The sequence below is a fragment of the Balaenoptera borealis genome, assembly GCF_965194805.1.
Source record: "Balaenoptera borealis genome assembly, chromosome: 18".
NCBI lineage: Eukaryota > Metazoa > Chordata > Mammalia > Artiodactyla > Balaenopteridae > Balaenoptera > Balaenoptera borealis.
In genome coordinates this window covers 50,568,193-50,591,309 of record NC_138877.1, presented here as the reverse complement: position 1 = coordinate 50,591,309, position 23,117 = coordinate 50,568,193, and the positions used below count along the sequence as shown (strand labels likewise).

The 23,117-nt window shown below is 35.9% G+C and overlaps 1 protein-coding gene and 1 pseudogene across 17 annotated transcripts in view; one reads left to right on the top strand and one right to left on the bottom strand.

Moving 5' to 3' along the window:
- Positions 1 to 23,117, top strand: part of MYCBP2 (MYC binding protein 2) — a 269,957-nt gene that overhangs the window by 80,878 nt on the left and 165,962 nt on the right. For 15 of the 16 annotated variants that reach the window (XM_082365884.1, XM_082365877.1, XM_082365882.1 and 12 more), the window contains exons 16-20: positions 1,596 to 1,741; positions 2,013 to 2,114; positions 13,255 to 13,362; positions 19,564 to 19,683; positions 21,251 to 21,332. In XM_082365884.1, the coding sequence (XP_082222010.1) occupies positions 1,596 to 1,741; positions 2,013 to 2,114; positions 13,255 to 13,362; positions 19,564 to 19,683; positions 21,251 to 21,332 (558 nt within the window). The remainder of the gene's footprint in view (positions 1 to 1,595; positions 1,742 to 2,012; positions 2,115 to 13,254; positions 13,363 to 19,563; positions 19,684 to 21,250; positions 21,333 to 23,117) is intronic. The other variant, XM_082365890.1, reaches the window with a different exon arrangement.
- LOC309615902 (decreased expression in renal and prostate cancer protein pseudogene) lies at positions 7,381 to 10,408 on the bottom strand (annotated as a pseudogene). Its single transcript has one exon. The product of its transcript is annotated as a decreased expression in renal and prostate cancer protein pseudogene (transcript).

The following is a 23,117-nucleotide window of genomic DNA, read 5'->3' as shown; positions in this document are numbered from 1 at the left end:
ATGCAGGTGCTTCTTCCCAAATAATGTCTGGATTTCCTATGAGTATATTTCTGGGTTTATACTTGGCCTAACATAGTTAAATAGATCATATGTAATAGGCCTTTTCTTTCAGGCTGTTGGAATATTATGATTTTTTAACAATAAATTTTCTTTGCATTTTTAGCCTGTTAAAAAATATTTTGGCTCTCTTTATCAAAGGATAGTATTTCTTCTAGAAAGCTATATATTTGGCTCTGTTTAGTGTATTTAAGCCCCTAACTTGTTTATTTTAAAGTTTAATTTGGATTAAAGAAAGATTCTGTGATTTTTTAAAAAACAACATTGGAGTTGAAATTTATCTTTTTGGATCTCTCCCAAGCTATTTCCATTTAAAATTAAGTGTTCCCAATCTCTGAACTTAAGCCATTGATAAATATCATAAGTGAATTTCTAAAGTCTTTGGTCCTTTCTGAAATTAATTCTTCTTTTCTTTTTTCCCCAGAGATATACTATCAGTTTCCAATAATTATTTACAGATTTAAATGGATAGTACCTAACCAAGTACAGTAATTTCTTTATTAGTGAAGCAGAAATAAACACATGAATAAAGTCAACTTAGGAATAAATATGGAGGACACTAAGCACTATTACAGATGACTTAAATATTATAAAATTGTGACTACATATCTTAGAATAAATTTAGAATTAAACATTATTTTTAAAATAGTGCCCATGGCCAATTCAGTAGGGCATATTATTTTATCAGTTTGTTACTGTTGTAGTAAGTGATCTTCCAAATTGCCACTAATACTTGCTGTTGAAAGCCAGGAGTTTCACAGGGCACCTGGCTATGTGTTTCAAAATTGTTGCCAGGTAGATCCTTTGTCTTGTGTCTCCACAAATCTGGATAACCAGGGAGAGGCTCAGTGAGGCTGTCACAAGTTTTTCAGGACTGATCCAACAAATAACTTTAAAGCTGGGACTCCTGCAGAATATGTGACTAAGAAATTAGTGTTCACCGACCTTCTAGCCAACTCCTGGGAGTGTTCTTGTTTTCTTTTATGTTATAATCAAAGGCCATATGCTTAGTTCACAAGTGCTAGGAAAAGGACGAAGAAGAGGAAAAATAACAGGTAATTGGATGCAGTGAAAGAGAATGGGAGACGATGGCATGTAAAGGAGAGGGAGGGGTAAGGAGACAGAATTCATGAAGCTGGCAAGCTGAGCTCACTCATTGAAGGCTGCCCACATCTCCCTTACCTGGGAGATAGCCGTATTGTTTGTTTGCTGACCTTTTAATACTAAAGCTGCTGGTGCCTCACTAATTGTGAAACCTTTTTAAAGACATTATTAATAATGGCTTTGAAGATAGCAGAATCCATTTGTATTTTCTGTAGAAATATACCAATTATGCCTATTAGGAGTGTGTAATATCTATTCATACCTTTTAATTATTCATCTCTTCATACCTTTTCTTTAAAATTGACAAATCCTGATCTGAAGGGGTGATTTCATTGCTGATTCATTTAAGTTAATCTTAAAAGTGCAGAAAAGATGTTATGGAGTTTTAAGGAAAGAGAAGGATTTCAGTTAATAATTTATTTGTTTATTTTTAGGATCTGTGGTTGTGGTTCTGGAGAATCTGGCTGTGCTGTATGTGGATGTTGCAAGGCTTGTGCAAGAGAATTGGATGGTCAAGAGGCAAGACAAAGAGGGATTCTTGATGCAGTGAAGGAGATGATACCTTTAGACCTTCTGTTAGGTAGTATTTCTGATAGTCTAAATAATTCCTTTTAGATATGTGTTAAAAAATTAAGATAATAGTTGATTATGCAGTACTCCGTGTTTGGTAACTGACAGTGTGTCATTGATTAAGGGATGAGATTCTTTTTCTCTTTTTTGCTAAGATCCTTGCAGTAAAAATCATTTGTGTTTTAGACAGTGTTTTTGCTAGCTTTTACTTTCTTGAATTTCATATAGTTCTATCGTATCTATTATAAAACTAATTGACTGATTGACTGTCAATCATATAGCTGTCCCAGTACCCGGGGTTAACATTGAAGAACACCTCCAGTTACGACAAGAAGAAAAACGGCAACGTGTAATCAGGAGACACAGATTAGATGAAGGAAGAGGTAAGATGTAGCTGCAGAGAAAATGTATATGAAAATACATTTTCTTACCCTATACTGAGACCAGTTAAAAGTTTACAGAATAGGCTGATTTGGTAAGAAATTAAAATTAGTAACATTCTAGTAACTCATGAAAGTATTATGAAAATATTCAGGGTATTACAATTGTGCTAATAATAACATACATTTAATTCGTTAGTGTGTTTATGGCATAAGTCAACCGTATTAAAAATTGTGCCATATGCCAAGCATCAAAAACTATTAGCAATGGCAATCTTTAAAAAAATACAAATTCGAAGAACTGTCCTTCACCCATATTTTGACTCATCTACTTAACTATGAACACCAAATTAGTTTAGTATTTTAAGTTCTGATTTCTTACTCATTTACAATTATTATCATTTGGGCATAGTCTCACCGCTCTTCCTTCCAATTTAGTGCATAATTATGCTTTTATGTATCTTTCCGGCAAAAGCTTATTCTGGTTATGTACAAGAAGGGTAAGTTGGAGGGTCTGCAGGTTTTAATTGCAAAGATAGATTTATTATCTATTTTTTCCTCATTGTTTATGACCATTTCTCAGCCTAAAAACTACATTTAACAGTGATTATAGTATTTTAGTATATATCCAACAAGCAGAGATAAATATAAGTATTACTAAAGTTATTCTTGCCCAATAGAATCTTTTCTTTGTAGGATTAAGACAGATTGTTACAAAGGTCTGTAATTTTATTCCTCTGCTAGGCAAAATTTTGATTCGAAATATTTAGTGATATTGTATATTTTAATACTTATTAAAATGGCATGGTATATGATACAGGAGATAAAACCTATTACTCATTTAACCATCATTACAGACTTTTTTAGGCATTCCTTTTTTTAATATAAAATGGAGTAAGTATTGACTATAAAATATATAGCACACATGGTGATTCTGTTTTTATTAAACTTAGGTCATAAAACATCTGCTTAGAACTTGAAGATTGTTCTGTATAGTGTCTAATAAGCAATGTTGAGGAATTAATACAGTGAATATTTGCTGTTAGTTTGGCTTTGTTTACATAAAATCATTGCCTTTAAATGATATTTTAATGAGATTAATGTATCTACTCTTATTTATATTATATAAATGTATGAGAAAATTGCATATTAAATGTTTTGTAGAGAATAGGGTAAAATTTAAGTTCTGGGTCTTTATGACACATGGTAATTAAGTGATAATTCCTTTTGTATTAATAGTATGATTTGCTTAAGGTTAATTACTAGTGATACTTTTACTACCTGGTTTTTTTTTTTTTTTTTAATATTAGGTTGAATCATATGAAATGACCTACAAAAACCAGCAATTTCCTATGTTTCAACCAAAGTATAGCAAATCCTTGTGATGACATTTAATTACTTGCCTAACGCTATATATCTTATTTTTTTCTCTCCCTCTATAAAAAGCTATTCTTCTCTAGGTATAGTATATATTTCTGTATATCAGAAGTAAAAGAACATTGATGATGCACTGGTTATTCAACAAAACTTTGTGATAGCAGAATATTCTTTTGCCTTTTATTTTAAAATGTATCATAGACCTTTAAAACATAAACTCTAACCCTTTAAAAGTTAAAAAAAAACCTCCATTATTTAAATATTTATGGAAATTAGATTATTGTATCTGTGCTTTAACAAGCTTTCCCGGCGATCCTGAGGGTGCTGAAGTGTGAGAACCGCTGCTCTAGGGCAGTGATGTTCAAAGTTTGTTACATGGGCCTTCTACATCAGAGTCACCTGGGCCTCATGCTTCAGCATTTCTGCCTGAGGGTCCTCGATACAGATTTGAGTCACATGCACAGTGTTCTAGGGCTCTTGTTTGACACCATGCTAGGGAAGATTGTTAGTCTCATTTTGTCCTCATGAGGAACAGGAATGTCAAATAAATTTTTAGTGTTCCAACTGCCACACATACATACTTATCTTTTCTCCACCCCCCCTGCCCCCTGCCCCCCTTGGCTTCTGCTTGGTATTTTTTAGATAACTAACAGTTAGCAGTCTGTTGGTAATTATGCTTATTAGTAATTGGCTTTACCTGTGTTGAAATTTCAGCCTTTCAGTATTAGATTAAGTTAAATTATTTTACTTGATTTATCTGTCTCATCCTGTTTACCAAGTTTGTGTTATTTGTTTTAAAGTTGATCAAAATTTTAGGACCTAGCTCTTGTATTAAAGCCTTGCTCATCAACCTCAGGCCTATTGATGTAGTTCAGCTGCTGTTTATGACAGATTCTTCTGTTGCTGTTGAAACCCCCAAAAGTAGTGTGGTTACTACTTTTTGATAAAGTTGGAACTTTAATTTTTTTATGCTATTAGTCTTCCAGATAATACTTTTCTTACCTATATATTCTTAGGTACCAGTAGTATTCATTTACAGATTTTTTTTCAGTGGTGTTTGTGATCATTTTTAGTTTGTTTTTAGATTAGACAGATTGATACATAAGTTCTCTGAGACTTGTATTAACTTTACAAGTGGAGTGCTTGTTCAGTGGGATTTTTAAGTAGAACTCTTGAAGTCATCAGGACTCCTGGGTGATTGTATCAATGTTCTTATCTTTATATTCCTTCTCAGCGCTCTGTTTTAAGGAAAACTAAGCCCAAATAATGTTGCCTATTTTTCCTTCTTTCTTTTTCCCCTAAATGTCAAATCAAAATTCCGTGATTGTGAGCTGTCGATGGGGTGAGTTACGTCCTGGTTTGCCTGGGACAGTCCCATTTTATGCCTACTGTTCGGACGTATTTCTTACAGTGCCCCCTTTTGCTCTCGGTAGAGAGTCTCATTTGGATAATAAGTTATATAGTTAGCATAGCTGTATAGCATGGTGGTTGAAAATATGGGTTCTGAAGTTAGACTTTGGTTCATATCCTGGCTTCTTAAGTTTTACTTGGAGTATAACCACTCTGAACCTCAGTTTCCCTACCTTTAAAATGAAGATTACAACTGTACCTATGTTAAGTAGGGGTGAGGATTAAGTGACTTGCATGAAAATGCCTGACATATACTAAGCCCTGGGTAAATGGTGATGATGGCGATGGTGATGATGAGGATGCTAGTGGTGGTGGTGGTGGGCTATTTAGTAAACTGCTGTTCTCTTTGGATTTGATTCTTTTCCAGCTCTGGCCTCTCCTCTACTTGATTGCTTTTCTCGCAACATTGGGATGCTCATCACAAAATTTTGATTATTATTAATAAAACCCCCTACATCATCTGTAGAATAAAATGATTCTATTTTGATAGAAAAAAAATCAGTTTCCCATAGTCACAAATTAGAATGTAAAAACAAGTTTATTATAGTCTCTCCAGTTTCAAAGTGATTGAGAAGTTATTGCTATTGATTTTTAAGCCTCGAAAACCATTAAGTTTTCTTGATTTGACATGTCAAATCCAGTATTAGCTTATCTTCCAATACTACATTAAAGTCTCCTTTTAAAGTAAAATATTATATGAAGCACATGGAAAACATAAGTAATAAAAAAATATCAATGTAATTCTCATCCAAAGATAACCACTATAGAATTTTGGTATACTTTCTTAAAGGTTTTCTATGCATACTTTTTTGTTTAGACATTTTACATCATTTCATACTGTGATATATATCGGTGTACTGTTTTTTCTCCTTAATAGTTATATCATACATTTTTTGTGCCTTATTGCAATACCGTATTAAAGTAATACAGGAATTTAGGTTAAAGGTTTTCCACAAACCTATCCTTTAATTAAATTATTACTTTTATTTATTTCATTGGTATCTTCTAATTGAGTTTTATACATTTCCAGTTATATTACTGACTGAATCTTTTTTTTTATATATAAATTTATTTATTTATTTATTTATTTATTTATTTGGCTGTGTTGGGTCTTCGTTGCTGCACTCAGGCTTTCAATAGTTGCGGCGAGCGGGAGCTACTCTTTGTTGCAGTGTGTAGGCTTCTCATTGCGGTGACTTCGCTTCTCTTGTTTGGAGCACGGCCTCTAGGCGCGCGGGCTTCAGTAGTTGTGGCTCGCGGGCTCTAGAGCACAGGCTCAGTAGTTGTGGTGCACGGGCTTAGTTGCTCCGCGGCATGTGGGATCTTCTCGGACCAGGGCTCAAACCCATGTCCCCTGCATTGGCAAGCGGATTCTTAACCACTGTGCCACCAGGAAGTCCCTCACTGACTGAATCTTATATTTCATATATTTGCTTAATGTTATAGTATGTACATTTTAAAAAATTTTCCAGCAGTTTTTTCCTTGCCTTCCCATTCTCTTTTACCAAGCAAATGAGGTTTAGTCTAATAGGTATATTTCTGTATCTTACTCCATTAAAATATAATCATGTGCAGATATCTATAAATATGTGAGCATGTAGGCATATGTTTATTTACAGAAGGGATATTGTATTAAATATACAGTTGTTTGCAACACCTTTTTCCCATTTTACAGTACAACATGAACACATACTAATGAACATGGATCTATCACATTCTATTTAATAGCTACATAACAATTCATAATATGTCTGTATCACAGTTTATTCAGCCATTATTTTGTTGATGGTCATTAAGGTTGTTTTCAGGGTTTTGTGGATTTTGCTCTAATAATGTATTCTTAAACTTGAAGCCATATGTAGTGGAATTTTTGTTTATATAATAGAGCTTCCCAGAAATAGCATATTTGGGCCAGAGAGTATGTATGTTTTAAATTTTAACAGATATTTCAAATTTTTAAAAAAATGTTATAGGAATTTATCTTCCTAAGACTAACATATGAGAGTGGTGTTTTCCTGTAGCACCACCTGTATTAGGTATTATTTTTAATTTTTGCAAAACGTTGGTGAACGATGTTATGTCCTTGCTAATTTAAATAGCACAGAAGTACTTTTTCTTTATAAATCTTGTTTTAATGGCTGATTATTATTCCAGTGAGAAAATATACCATAGTTTTTGATTAACTGTTCTTCTTTTTGGATTGTTTTAATTTTTCATTACCATTAATAAGGTTATAATAATGCCTTTGAGCTGAAATCTTTTAAAAAATATTTCAGTTTTCCTTAGAACAGATTTCTGTATGTATAATTACTGGGCCAGAGGATAATAATAATTTTTAGGTTCTTGAAATGTATCACCAATGACTTTCTGAAAGTAACTCCGTACTTTCCCACCCTCAGGTTTTGCCAGCTGCCCCTCCAGTGTGCTTAATTTTGTCATAGCACACCATCATAATTTCTTCTTGAGTTTTCTGTAAACTTTCCCTCAACCATTAGACTGTGAGCTTCTTGAATCAGAGATGGGGTCTTGTTTATCCAAGTGTTCCTAGAACCTTGCATGGTGCCTGAAATTGGCCAGTACTTAATGTGTGCCTGTTGACTAACTGAAAACGTTTCATGGACTTCTCATCGCCTCTACAATGAAGTGTAATGGTATCAAAAGACATTAATTATCTCTTTTGTATATTCATCTCCAAACTCATATCCCACTACTTTCTGCCTCATAACCTTATAGTCCATCCATTTCAGCTATGTTTGTGTGTGTGTTTTTTTTTCCCTCTCATCCCATTTATTAAAGAAACAGTAAGACAAGATACACTGCAGGAAAACACCAACCATCCTTTCACATCAGGCTGAACGAAACACAGTGATTTCTCCCCTTCATTCCCCCCACCCCCACCCCAGTTCACCTAACCCCATCCACATCAGTTTAATTTTGAGGTTCTTTGATTGGGAGTACCAGTGGAGAGGGAGTGGGATGAGCAGTGGAGCCGTGATCCTGGCCTCCTCTAAGTAAGTCCCAGGAGAAGGGAGCTGCAGGCCCAGTCAGGCAAGCAGAAATTGTATTTGGTGGCTCTCTGAAGTGGTTGCGCTTCCCTGTTCTGTGTTCCAGCCCCCAGGGGAAGGTATGGCAGTAGAGTGTGGCCAGGTCAGTGCTGCTGAAGCGTGGTCCGCTCACCAGCGCGACATTTCTAGAGAGCAGTGAGCTGATTCCCCAGTGGTGAGCAGGGGACCGCATATGAATTGGGACCTGCAGGCCAATGTATCCCTGAGGAGAAGTCCACAAGAACAATTCAAGAAACTAGTAAGAAACAAGGGGCAGAAAGCTGTAGGACAGAAGCACAGCAGGCTTCTGGAAGGCTGGAGATTCCTTCTTGCAAGGCGGGATCATTCCCACCTGCCAAAGTCCATGTCCCACAGATAACATTTCACCTTCAGTCAAGAAAGACGCAGAGGGGGGAAAAAGGCTCATTTGAACTTGATCCCCAGCTATGTACTTCAGACTGTAGCTCCATAACTACCCTTTCACCCAAAACACAGCCCCTGCCCAGAACCACAGTGTCTGGAAACCAAGGTGGTCCTGGAGAGAAAATGGTGTCTAAGGGGGTAACATTCCATTTGGGTACATTGCAGCCATTGGAGCCCCTGGTCTGGGGAAAGCAGCTGGGTTTGTGCCAGGGAGGCTCCCCACTCTAGGAAATGGGACCAAGGTCTTGCTTGCAGGGCCATTCATCCCTGGAAAGGAAGCTGGGCTTAGACCCAGGGTCCCAGCTGGCCTTGCGAAAGGAGCTGGGTTGATACCCACAGGGCCTGCTGGTGAAGAGCCTTGGGAGCTGACCTGGGGGAATTAACCTGACCAGGGCCTAATGGGCCAGTAGACCTTGGGAAGGTAGCTGGGTTGGAGCCTAGTGGCCCAGAGGCTCTTGGGAAAATTGCTGGACTTGAGCCCTGGAGGCCAGCAGACCCCTGGAAGTTAACTGAGTTTGAAGCCAATGTGTTAGAAGACTGAGAGAAAGCAGCTGGGTTCAATCCCCCTGAACCTGTCCCTCTTGGAAAAGGATTAGCCTTTACTCCCATGGGGCCAGTGGGCTTGAAAAATGAGCTGAATTAGGGCTAATGGGGCCAGGAGCCCTCGACATGGGATTGGCCCTGGAAGGCCAGTTCCCTGAGAGCCAGGACCCGAGTTTGGGCCTGTGGGGCCAGGTGTGCTGGCTGTGGAAGATGGGCTTGTGCCCACGTTTCCAGAAGCTTGTGAGAAAGCAGCTGAATTTGCTCCTAGAAGACCAGCTGCTCTTAGAATGGGGGCAAGATTTAGGCTTTGAGGTCCAGCCATTCTTAAGACCAGATCCTGTGCCCAAGAGGCCACCCGCTCTGGTGCCCAAATTAGGGCTTGGGCCCAGGCCACCTGCCCTGGGATTAGGCCCAAGGCCTCGGCCCAGGCCACTTGATCTTGGGTTGGGCGCAAGGCCAGGGCCTGGAAACGTACCTGACCTCGGGGCAGGGTTTGTACCTACAAAGCCTGATCTCAGATTGGGACTTGGTCTGGGGCCCAGGCCAACAGGTCTAGGATTGGGAGGACCATCCCCAGATGTCAACAGGACACCTGCTCTCAGGTTGGGTCCAGATCCAGGGCCCATGGGGCCACCACTTCTGAGGTCAGGACCTGTTCTCAGAACACCACTTGGCCTTGGGTTGGACATAGGACCTGGCCCTGGGAGACTCCCTAACCTTGGGTTAGACAGAGACCCTGGGCCTGGAAGAGCCCCTGCTCCAGGATTTAGAGCTGACCCTGGGCTTGGGCCCAAGAGACCACCCAGCCTTGGGAAAGAAACTGCACCTGTGCCAGTGGGATTCATCCCTCTTGGAAAAGAAGCCATGCTTGGGTCACGAGCACCAGCAGGGAAAGGTGCTGGATTTGAAGCCAGTGAACCTGATGAAGTTGGAAAAGGAGATGGGTTCCTTGGAAATGGGGCCAAATTTCCACCAAGAGAGCCTGTTGCCATAAGGAAGGGATCTGAGTTCATACCCAGTGGGTGGCCTATGTTTAAAACAGGACCCCCTTGTGGTCCCAGGGAACTATCCATCTGTCCTTGAGGTGGCAGCGGAGCGTGAGTCCAAGGAGTTGGCCTCTCTCTAGGAAAATCTGGGGTTCTTTCATACTTTCTTGGGGACATTGGTGATAATGGGCTTGGGGCGAGTTTTGAAAAGGATCTTGTTTTTGATGAGTGCTGTCACCAGGTATGGGGTGCCATTCTCGCAGCCAAGATCATCACAATCTTGCTCCCCCCCCCGGGAGTGTGTTTAACAAGGACGGCAAAGGTTTTCTCCAGGTGGATGGTTTTCCCATACAGGATATGATGCCCCACGTTCAGCACAGGGATTCCCTCAGTGGTGCAGGTCTCCCAGGAGGTTTCCAGCTAACCCAGTGCTGTAGCGAGCCTCGATCTCCCCCTGTAGCTCCATCAGCACCCATTCTGCCAGGCCTCCAGCCCCAGCACTGGAAATAACCATCTGCACCATGAGCTTTCCGTCTTTAAAAAGCAACTGAAAATAAGCTGCAATGGCCGCCGCCGAGCGCAGCGCCGCGCAGCCAACGGGTGACAACCAAACCTCCTGCCGCTGTTGCCATCGTCGCCGCCAACACTCGTGTGTGTTTTTAATGACCATACAGTAATGTTGTTTATGTCTTCGTGCTTTTATAAATCCTATTCCTTTTACCTGCAATGCCCTCTCTTCTCTTCTTTCTCTCTTGGCAAACTTTTTCTCATTTTTTGAAATCTCTCTTTTTTTCTTTTTTTTTTTTGGCTGCATTGGGTGTTCGTTGCTGTGCGTAGGCTTTCGCTAGTTGTGGAGAGCGGGGGCTACTCTTCGTTGCGGTGCGCGGGCTTCTCATTGCGGTGGCTTCTCTTGTTGCGGAGCACAGGCTTCAGTAGTTCTGGCCTGCGGGCTCAGCAGTTGTGGCTCGCAGGCTCCAGAGCACAGGCTCAGTAGTTGTGGCGCACGGCCTTAGTTGCTCTGCGGCATGTGGGATCTTCCTGGACCCAGGCTCGAACCCGTGTCCCCTGCATTGGTAGGTGAATTCTTAACCACTGCACCACCAGGGAAGTCCCTCTTTGAAACCTCTTTGATTCACTCAAGTTGATTTGATCACTTTTCATCCTTCAGGATATGATGTGTACAGATTTACTTTATAACATTTATTAGAACATATTGCAATTCTTTGTTTTTATTCTGTCTTCCCTGGTGGACTGAATTTGAATGAGATCTGTGTCTTTGTCATTATATCTATGATACCTAGCATCTGTTACATTAAAGATAATCAAAAATGTTTGGTGAATAAATGAATGACTTAACTATGTAAGAAAAATTATTTTAGTCCATGGGATACAAGAGTATTTTAGAACCTGGTAACTTGATATTATAAATGGTAACTTAAGTTGAGCTCGAGTGATGTACTTTCTATGTGTGATTGCCAGTGGGCCTTCTGTATTTATGTATAGAAAGGACTCTGAAAAGATTGAATTTATGAGAGACTAAATAACTCTGAATATTATGGGTATAATATTTTTATGGAAAGGAATAGTATCTCAGGCAGGCCACAGAAATTAGAAAATGGTAATACAGCTTAATATTATTGTTATTTTAATATTTACAATTCTTGGTATAGTTGGAAAGTGTCTTACACGTTTTAGAATGATTTATATTATCTGCTTTAGTAAATCAATTGAAAAATAGGGCAAGTTGAAGAAATGACATGTGTTCATATTTGAAATGTATCTCATTATATTTTAAAGATGAAGCTTAGTTTATATAATCTTAGTTTGAAAATGATTGATACTGCGTTACTGGAAAATAATATTTAATTCTTCTATTAACATTAAATTAGCATATTTCTACCTGTAGTAATCATATAATATGTTATTCTTGGTTTTTCATAGAATTGATGCTGCTTGTGTTTTTTTCTATATCTAGAGACATAATTTAAATATATTTTTTTCTACCCATTGTTTAATGTTTAATGCAGGGTACTTTGGTATTTAATATGACATTTGTCAAATTTTATTACAGAGCAGTAGTTTCATTTTGTCGCATTGTTAGAAAAATTAGTTATAGCTGAAGATCTATAGAGAATCACAGAAATTTAATTAAAAATGTTCAGTGCATATATACTGTCAATTTCCTTTTCAAATACTGGTAACTTCTTAACTGTCAAATTTAGTGTTTTGAAATTTGTAAGCATTTTTGATATTGCTAAAACTCAAGGAAGCTGTGGTTCTGTTCTGTAAGAAAAGAACTATAATTTTAAGGTATAATTTAAATTTTTCTTTTCAAGCTAAACAGTAATGGGGAAAACAGTTTTTAAATTTTATTGAAATTAATTTGGCTACAGATTTTTTTCTTAAATACTGTATAAGTAGAAATGACTGTAATCTGTGTCAGTGTATATTTATGTATATATGTATATGTACATGGAGGAGCTTCAGAAAGAAATTGTTTTATGAGAGAACCGTTAATGTTCTAAAAATGTTACTGGGTTTAGAGTCCCCTCTTCATCATCAGTATGAAATTCAGCTTATCCTTGTGTCTGATTTTGTGTATGTGGTTAAAATCATAAAGTTAGATTTATCTTTTTTAGAAAATCAAATCAAATGCAGTTTATACAATTCTGTCTTTATAAAGCAGTGATTTTATATATATACATATACATGTATATATGTGTGTATGTTGTATGTATGTATGTATTTGCATGTATATAAATGTGTATGTATATAAATATGTATATCGCAGATCATAGTAATTTTTTGTTTTTGTTTTGTTTTTGACCACCTTGTTTTCTTACCTCTATGACAGAATGTAGTTGTCAGTAACATCTTGGTTTTGTATCAAGATTGATATGGATATTAAATCTTGAAGACCTTGTTAAAATTTAATCATTAATTTAAAACTTTGTTGGTGTTTGGTATTTTAAAAGGAAAGATATTTGTTTTTAATGAATGTGTGGTTTACCAAGTTTGAATATATATGATATTAAAAGATTTGTAAGATAATTTGATTTATTCTATTTGAACTCTCTGATTATCTATTTGAGACTATTAGTAACTACCTAATAATTTTATAAGTTTAAAAGATCAGAATGTTTACTTTATTGACTATATTTAAGATAATAAAACTTGTGTATAGAATGGTGAATAGGTTATGGTTGGGAGTGGGAGGTTAACGGGGCGGGGGGGATTTGGGAGAAAAGTATCATGTCCAAAACTTTAATTTCCATGCTTTTTAGTTTGAATTAGTTTTGTTCATTGTAGTGTTTTCATTTTGTGAGCTTTTCTATGCACATACAAAATGTTTCTCCTCAGGCCCCCTTGTATTTGCTGGTCCTATTTTTATGAACCATCGAGAACAGGCTCTAGCCAGACTCAGATCCCATCCAGCACAGCTAAAGCATAAACGGGACAAGCACAAAGGTATTTGGTCTTCCTTATCAACTAGGTGGGATACTTTCCCAATTTCTTCCACTTATTCGAATTTTGTCTCTGGGAAAATGCACAAACCTAATTCTTCTACTTTGCTTCTATCATTATTATATAGCCTGAGGAGAAAGAACATGCTGAAAGTGTACTGTTTGTCAGTAACTGTCAATCTTATTTTATTGTATTTTTTTGGTTAACTTTAATAAAAAGAAGACATTTTACAGTATATCTTTTTCTTTTCCATTCCTTTTCAAATTTCCTAAAGTTAAGGGAAGGTAGAAAAAATAATTATTGCTCTCTATTTTATATACTTTATTATCTGCTCTTAGATCACTGCCATCTGGCATTTTGCAGTCCTTTTCTCTTTTTTTAATTCTGTTTATTTGCTTTAGAATTAACAGAATTGCTAAATTCAGTGTATAAAGTAATAATGAGTTGATTGCTACAGCGCTTCCATTGTTTTAATATAAAAGTTTATATTCACAATACACATGATTTATTTGATATTTGATATATTCCTAAAACAAGATTATTTTTCCTTAAACCACAGATTATGGGTCAACTAAGATCAGGAAAGAATTTAATGCAGAGAACTTATAAATTTATGTATAAATTCTGCCTTGAATCCTGGCATGGGAACCAAGCACTCTTTGAGTAGTACAACTTAAACCTACTGTTTTCTTAAATGCCTGAAATAAACCCTGCAAAATAGAAGATTTTAAAAACACATATTCCATGCAAATTAATCTAACTAATGTTTTGTCTTTTTTTGGGGCTGCAAAACTGTTATAGACTAATTTTATTTTTAAACTTTCTTATGCCATATATTATAATCAACTTTATTTTTCTTTGCCTGTTTCAATCTATCAGTTTGTCACTCAAAGCAAAAATGCAAAACAAAACAGATAAAAACCCGTTTTTAGTAAAAACACAAATAGAGCACTACTCAAGTTATATTCTGCAGAAATAAAAATTGAGAGTATTTTAAGTCTAATGTGATTAACCGTAGTAAAATTTGTGATTGCTTTATTTACTGGGTGCTCTAACAATGCCATTAATATTTAAATCTAAGGAATAATATTTGGGGTGTGCTATGTAAATTATTTTGGTTATTGCTAGAATCTCTGATCTCACATTTTCTACTCTGCCAGTATTAGAACAGATTTTATCAAGTGTCTTTTTCTTGCCAATTATATGAAAGTGGACTTCTTCCAGTACTTCACCGGAGGTTAACTATTCACATTTCAATAAACAGTTTTAAAACTTTTTCAGCTCCATGTTAGTATCATATAGACAGTCATCTTTGTTTTTTTCCAGAATTTTAAAATGAAATGCTACAGAAAACCAAGGTTACAAATTTAAAATAGACTTTTTACAATGTCACACTGATTAGCTATAGAAATTACTCAACGATAGCAAGCCTTACTTCCATCTTGTCTGCCACAGGGTAACCTCTTTGGAAGGACTTACTTTGTAGTATTACAGTATAAGGCCATTTTATTTTTAATCATCAGATTGTATGGTTTTATAGAGTGGAATAGTTTCATCTCTTTACCACCAAAATGAATTTAAAGTGTAAGTATTACTTTATCAGATGGTGTCCCATTTTATCTAGAGAGTACTAACTTAACACTCACTGTACATCCACAGATTCACTTTCCGTTACTCCCTTTGCATTCGCTGTTCCTGTCATTTAATCCCCTTGCCAGTCACTGCTTTTACTCCTGCTGCATATAGACATAGTCTTTTAATAAATTATTTTTCCTACGTACATTTTTTTCTCTTTTGTATTACCGTGTTTATCTTGCACTGACAAATTCACTGTATTAATTGCTGTGTTCTATCTTACATTTAATTATGTTGGTGGTACACCATTGTAGGATAATAATGATTTAAATTTTCTAGACTATGACTTTTTTGTAGAGGTGTGTGGAGGGTAAGAACTGTGGATTTATTGTTAACAGGAGTGAGTTCTAAGATGGAAAGTTGGAGAGCTTCTGGCTGATTGGAAAGAATTCAGAGAAGGTCACAAAATCTATCCTATACAGGCAAATTTTGACCAGAGGCAAAATAGTGTGTAAGACGGAATCAGTTATGTATAACATATAATCCATATAACATATAGTATTTAAAGAATGTAACTGTACACTGTATTTTAAACAGTTATCTGAATTAACATTTGTTTCAACTATTCAGTGCCTTACGTAGAAAAAAAAGATTTTAATGTACTACTCCTAGTTAGGAACATTAGAATTATTCTGGAGATAGTCTTGAAGTGACTGATGTGAAAATCTGAAGGCGCACTCAAAAACATCTGTGTGTATTTTACACCTGTTTTCTGTAAAGAAACAGTGTGGTGTAATGGAAATACAGCCTTTGGAATTAGGCCTCAGTTTTAATCCTGTTTTTCATTTACTAGAACTGTGTGGCCGTTCATAAATTTCTTAATCTCTTTGGTTTCAGTTTCCTTCTTTTAAAAATAAGAATGATAATTCCTAACTGAAGATGTTGATATGAAGATTAAATTAAGATATGTGTGTGTGTGTGTATATGTATATACTTTGCAAATAAAAATTCTCCATGAATACTAGCTTGAATTCTTTGAATTCCTTGCATCCTCTTTTAGAATTATCTTAAAGGTACAAAATTTGAGATTTGTTAAATGTGTAATTATTTTTACAAAAGATTTAAGATGTCAGCCATTTGGTGGTGGTAAAATGCATGAGCCTTATTTTTGATCAATTTCTAAAACTGCTCTACCATTTATTACTTTGGGCTGGCTACTTAACCCCTCTAAAGCCTTGGTTTTCCCAACTGCAAAATGGAATAACAATACCCTTATCATCGGATTATTGTATTGATTAAGGAGAGCAACAATAATATTGACTGAACACTTTTCATACATTATTGCACTTATTTCTCATAAATACCTTGTGAGGTAATGTACCATTATTCCTATCTTATAGATGGGAAAACTAAAACTCAAAAAGATCCAGTGTCCAGTTATCATAAAACTAGCAAATAGTAGAGCCAGGATTCCAATCCAAGTCTCTTAGGCTCCAGTGCCCAAAAGCACTATCCACTGTGCTATTTAAATTTTCAGTGTTTAGCACAGAGGTGTTTAGCAAATTGTAATTACTACTGCTTTGCTGTTTTATTTTAGTGATTTCATTCAAAGTACTCACTGTGTTTTGTGATAACATTCAGTGATATATGCATGCTTATAAGATTACCCAAAAAGTATAGATTTAAATAAAAATTAAAAGTTAGAGTCCTTTAGATACTGAATCCTCTTTTCTCTGTGTGTGTACACAAATATGCATAAATAATGTATATATACATACAATACTGTAGTTACATATCTGTCAAAACTTTATAGCTATCATAGTTTCAGTATCGTATGATACATGTATGAACATACTCATATTAGGGAAAATACAGATATACCTAAATGGCCAATTATAAGAATATTTAAGCCTAACTTTCCTAAAAATGTGAGATTAATTTTATTGCTGCTCATTGACACTTTACTGAGTAATGAGCTTGGGGAGAATTTATCTTGCTGAATTTCGCTTGCTAGTTCTTGAATTTACACTAGATTCTTGACTGTTTATTAGGTATCTTTGTTCTTTGATAAACTTCTGTAAATTTTTAAATTATTAGAATTGTACTTAATTTTTTGAACTGACATAAAATTCCAGATACAGATGTATATTTAAAAAATTCTGTCACTGCTGCTACTAGTGATCAAGAACCTTATCCCTGTTTTTTTCTTATAATAACAATATTTTCACCATCTGTAATAATTGAAAAATTATTTTATATAAAGGTTTGTTTAGATGCACTTGAACAAAATGTTTCTAGTATTATTTTTTACCTCTAAATAATAGCTAGTACTCTTTTAATCACTATGATTTTAATCAGTAAATTACTAGGCTTTTTTTTCCTCCTTCCCTGATGCTTTGTCTCTATTGTGGGCTTTGTATCTATATTTAATCTCTGACTGGAGGGAGAGGGCAGAATGCCAGATTCAAAGGTAAAAGCTTTAACTAGGCATCAATACATTTATATAAACTGAAATTAAGGTGTAACATTGAATTTAGTTAGGTCTGGCACAATCAAATGAACACAATTTGTTTTCTTTATTAAATCAGATTTGGTTTTAATAATTAGATATTTTTACCGATTGAGATAAAGCTGTAAAATTTTTATATATCTGTCATCTTATTTAAATAGTGTTTGGAAGATACTTATTCCTTTATGGGTAGGCCCTTGTTTATACTTAACCATTTCCAAGATGAGGAGTCTTTGAACTAAGAGTATATTGCATTTTGGATGGAGTAAAACTAAATGTTGTGATTTTTTTTTTTTTTTTTAGCCCATCCATTCTTGCAGATTTAATTTGACAAACCCACATTAGATAATTTAGCAAAAGAAGAATCATATTCTTTTTCCTTTTATAGTAAAACCTCTCACTAATTCAAAATTTATGGTACTTCAGATACAGTATTTGTGATCTTTTTTGAGTAAAAAATTCAAAATAACTTCTTCCTCTGAATTTTCAGGGTCATACTTATAAGGGGAAACCTGTCTAAAATCACTAGCTTTTCAAACCAAGGGCTCAAGAAATGAAGGATTCCTTCAACGTGCCTTCAACCTCTGGGTCCAGCAATTAATTCTTGTATGTTAAAGGACTTTTATGTTTATGGTACATTTTTATGTAAAATAGGCCTATTTTGATTTATAATGTAGGTAACCACATTTTATTTATTGTATCAATAGCATTTAGTTTAATCTATAATCTGTTCTGCTTGAAGGTAATAAAACTGAACTTTTACTTAAACATTCTATAATTAAGACCTTTTCAGTAAGTTATATAGGCCAACCCATTCTGTGTTATTCTGAATTAGTGAGGTTTTACTGTCCTAATGTTGTAAAGAGTTTAAAACTTTTTGAAATGCTAGAGTCATTTAGTTATAGAAATGGAACTCGTAATTTAGGCCAATTTTGTCTTACCTGGATAGTAGTAAAGGTTAGAAATATTAGATAGAAAAAGAAAGGATAATGTGAACATGAAATGATTTGATGTTATTCTGCTTAGTATTCTAAAATGGGTAATGAAAATACAGAATTATTTTAAAATGTGTGCCTGTAGATCCACATGTGTATCTGCATATTATACACACTTGTTTAGATTTACTGTATCACAAAGCACTTAGCTTAGACTAGTTGACCTGAAATTCCATCCAGATTTACATTTATTCCATGTGTAAGGAATTTGAATCTTGATGACATAGAGGTCGTATTTTAGTTGATGTATAGTATTAGACTAGGAAAAGTAAGTTGCCTTTCTTATTTACACATTCCAAAGTAAAGTTGTTAAATTGTGGAATGTGTTTTTAAAATTTTATGGTTAAAATGCCAGAATATTCAAAGTCAAATGTAGAAACTAGGGTTGGAGGGAGGACCTTAAAGCAAGCTTATGGTAGGAAATTATAAAAAGAAGGGAGGAGGAAAGAAGGAATAAAAGCAGAGGGTTTGGTTCAGAGTTGTGTTTGGGGGCCTGAAGAAGACCGCAGAGCTGACTGGCTGAGGGTCAAGGTGGGACAGACAAAATGAACGACAGGAAACCATTGAACTGCAATACAGTGGATAAAGCTATTTGGTCTTTATAAATTTTTTAAAGTTCAGTTGAGTTTAGCAATACTGGCGGACAGAGTAGCCTTTCTAGATGTGTCTGGGAAATCTAAGTCATTTGCGAGTCAGCTAGAAATTTTTTTTAAACGGCTAGCACTAACAATATCACTAAGTTTAAAACAATTAAATGACTTTGCATGCAGTTATTTTTATGTACACTAAATTTTCCCATATAAACTATTACATTTAGATTTTTGTTATTGCTATAACTTAATGACCCATTTACATTACATAACTGATTAGATTAATAGGCTTTATCTGTAACCAGACCTTATCTGTGTTTTTACTGATTTAGTGATATTTGCAAACAGAAGTATATAGTATATCTTTTCAAAATTGCTTCTTTGCAGGTAGAGTCTTGATCTATCACTTCTAACAGCTACAGATTCTTCTTGCTTGTTCCTTTTAACATTTTCTCTTGTTTTTCCATAGTAAACTGATTTTAAATTTTATTTTGAAGATGAATAATGGCTTAATTACAAATTGTAACACTTACAGATGGAAGTGGAGAACGAGGAGAAAAGGATGCAAGCAAAATCACAACATATCCTCCAGGCTCTGTGCGATTTGACTGTGAGCTCCGGGCAGTACAAGTCAGCTGTGGATTTCACCATTCAGGTAGCGGCTGGAACTTTAGGGTATAACTGCATTTTTACAATTGTGCTGAATAACCTATTTGTTTAGTTTTGACAAATGTAGTCTGTTAACTGTGTTTAAAAGCTATAGTGTGACAGTATCTCTCAAGTCTATGAAAGCATATTTATTACACAATCTCTTTTAAGCTATAAAATGATTGTCTAGAGATCTGACTTTTTTTTTTTTTAACATCTTTATTGGAGTATAATAGCTTTACAATGTTATGTTAGTTTCTGCCATATAACAAAGTGAATCAGCTATACGTATACATATATCCCCATATCCCCTCCCTCTTGTGTCTCTGTTCCACCCTCCCTATACCACCTGTCTAGGTGATCACAAAGCACCGAGCTGATCTCCCTGTGCTATGCGGCTGCTTCCCACTAGCTATCTATTTTACATTTGGTAGTGTATATATGTCAGTGCTACTCTCTCACTTCGTCCTAGCTTACCCTTCCCCCTCCCTGTGTCCTCAAGTCCATTCTCTACATCTGCAGCTTTATTCCTGTCCTGCCCCTAGGTTCATCAGAACGATTCTTTTTTTTTTTTTTAGATTCTATATATATGTGTTAGCATACAGTATTTGTTTTTCTCTTTCTGACTTACTTCACTCTGTATGACAGACTCTAGGTCCATCCACCTCACTACAAATAGTTCAATTTCATTTCTTTTTATGGCTGAGTAATATTCCATTGTCTATATGTGCCACATCTTCTTTATCCATTCATGTGTCGATGGACACTTAGGTTGCTTCCATGTCCTGGCTAGTGTAAATAGTGCTGCAATGAACATTGTGGTACATGTAGAGATCTGACTTCTAATCTGTCTTCTGATGGACTTATTTTATAATTCAGTTCATGAAATTCCTGAAGATAAAATAATCCCTGAAATCCCTTTGAACTCTACAGTTCTGTGATTTTTATAATCTGGTCACAAACTTTGTTACTGTTCAGTGAGAGATGTGCATCAACAAATATCTATATTTTTTTAAAAAGTAGAAATTTCAATTCCTGGTAAATAATTGACATTTGGATTATATAGCTTAGGTTGTACTCTTCAACGTAAACATAAAAAATGTCACATTCTTTCTTTTGATACTCAATATGTTTCCTTATTTGATAAGACATTGACAAATACTAAAGTTCTGACAGACATATTGATGTTGTACGTAACTGTGCAGAGCTCAAACCCACCTACCTATATAATTATCCTAGATGTGAGAGAACATTTTCTATGTAGTTACTCATTATAAAAAGACTTTACAGCTGACCCAAACCAATGTTTTATTAAATATTGTTATTAAATGGCATTTATAAGAATTTTAAAGCGTATATTATGAAAACATACATTTTTATAACCTACAAAGATATTTTACAGAACTGAAATTATATTTATTTCTCATTAAATATAAATTTGTCGATGCTTCAATTGCCTGTTTTTAATGGCTCTACAAATTTTAAATAGTGAAAATTGCACTGCCTTCAGTATAGTTGTGATAGAAATATGAAATGCATACAATGAAAACATAAAGCTCTGATTTTGGTTTCAGTGGTTTTAATGGAGAACGGCGACGTCTACACATTTGGGTACGGGCAGCACGGGCAGCTCGGACACGGGGATGTCAATTCCAGGTACTTTAACTTTTTGTGGGAAGATGCTGAGTGGTTTTTTTTTTTTCTCTTTCTTTCTTCCTTTCTTTCTTTCCTTTTTTCTTTCTAAATATATATTTCTACACTTGAAAAAGTATTTATACCACTGTTTTGCAAACTGTGGCCCATAAATTCTTGTTTCTTCTTGATTTTGTGGTTGAGTGCTTTTGTGGGGATAGATGATTTTGTAGTTTCGGGAGAAAAATTGATTTACATTTTATACGTTTAAAATGTGAGAGTGATTATGATTATCACGAAATCTTACTGCATTCTTAAGAATTAATATCTTTTTAAAGGCTGTTCATGGCAATGGATGAGACAGTGACTATCCCCAAATAGAATTTTAACAAATCAGCAATAGATTTATTCATACTCCTTGATGTTATCGTTTTTAAATTTTGGTCTAATATTAACATGAAGTCATTGAAGCTTTTCCATAATTTTCAAACAAAATCTAATGGTCACTCAGAGAAACTGTTTTGACTTATCCAGCATAGTGAAGAACTAATTGTGGTAGAGACTACTAGATATTTTTTAATATCCATTCTTCCCTGCTTCATTTGGTAATAGAGTTTTAGTTGGTGACAAGACCATGAAGCTAAAGACTTCATTTTCCCGCCTCCATTGCAGCAAGATATGGCCGAGTAAACTAAAGTGATATGTGCAGCTTTGGGATCATGCTGTTAAAGGGAAGGGGGACACCCTTCCCTTTCTCCCTCTTCCCTCCCAGCTTGCTGCCTGGAGTCCATGCCTGACGGCAGGAGCTGGAAAAGTCATCATAGCGATCATAAGTTGGAAACTATGTATTGAGAATGGCAGAGCCACAAGATAGGAATAGTCTGGGTCCCCGACACCATGGAACTGCCACATCAGCTCCTTATAATTGGGTGCTTACCTGAAAGAGTAGTAAACTTCTGTCTTGTTTAATTCCCTGTCACTTTGCTTTCATTACAGCAGCTGATTCCACTTCTGCTTAATACAGTGAGAGTGCTTTTGGTCAAAAGTATAGAAAATCCATCTTTGTTAGCTCAGGTCTTCCAGGAAGAAGATGCAAAGATAGGATTAGATGTGCAAAGGGTTTATTGGTAGAAAACTGCTGTGAAAGATAAAAGGGAAAAGAGCAGGAATAGGCCCGATGTAGATCTGACCCCTGTGAAGGGAAAGAAGGAAGAATGGGTTAGGAAGAGTTAGGTTACCGTGCAGTTCTGACTGGGTTTTAGCCAGGCCAGTGGGGTGTCCTCAAGCCAAGGCTGCCTTTGGAAGAGTCCCAAAGTGGGCAGAATGGGCCAGCATGCATACCTTCACAGTGCTCAGTCACAGGCTGGTAGCTTCCCAGGGGAAGAATGGCCTCGTGGACCCAAAGGAACAGCATCTGAGGCTGTCAGTCATTTTATGTTCCCTGCAGCAGGTGGTCTTCAAGATCTGAGTGGTCCACGTGTGTGGCTGCCCCACCACTGAAACCAGGTTTATTTATAAGTCTGGGGATAATATAGGGCAGCTTCAGGCTAGACCTGACTCACCAATTCAGTTTGCCACTGAACCTCCTTTCTTTTTGTCTCTCTACTCTTGCCTGATTCTTCCTATAGTCACAAGGTACCTGCCAGAAGCAGCTGGAACTATATGGTTTCTCATTCACATACAGTGAATCACTCCAGTCATTAAATAAAATCCATAATTTTCACTTTATTCTGAAATCACTTCATTACTGTGGCAGGGATGATGCCATTTACATGGTAAAGACCAGTGATTCTTAATCCTGCCTGCACA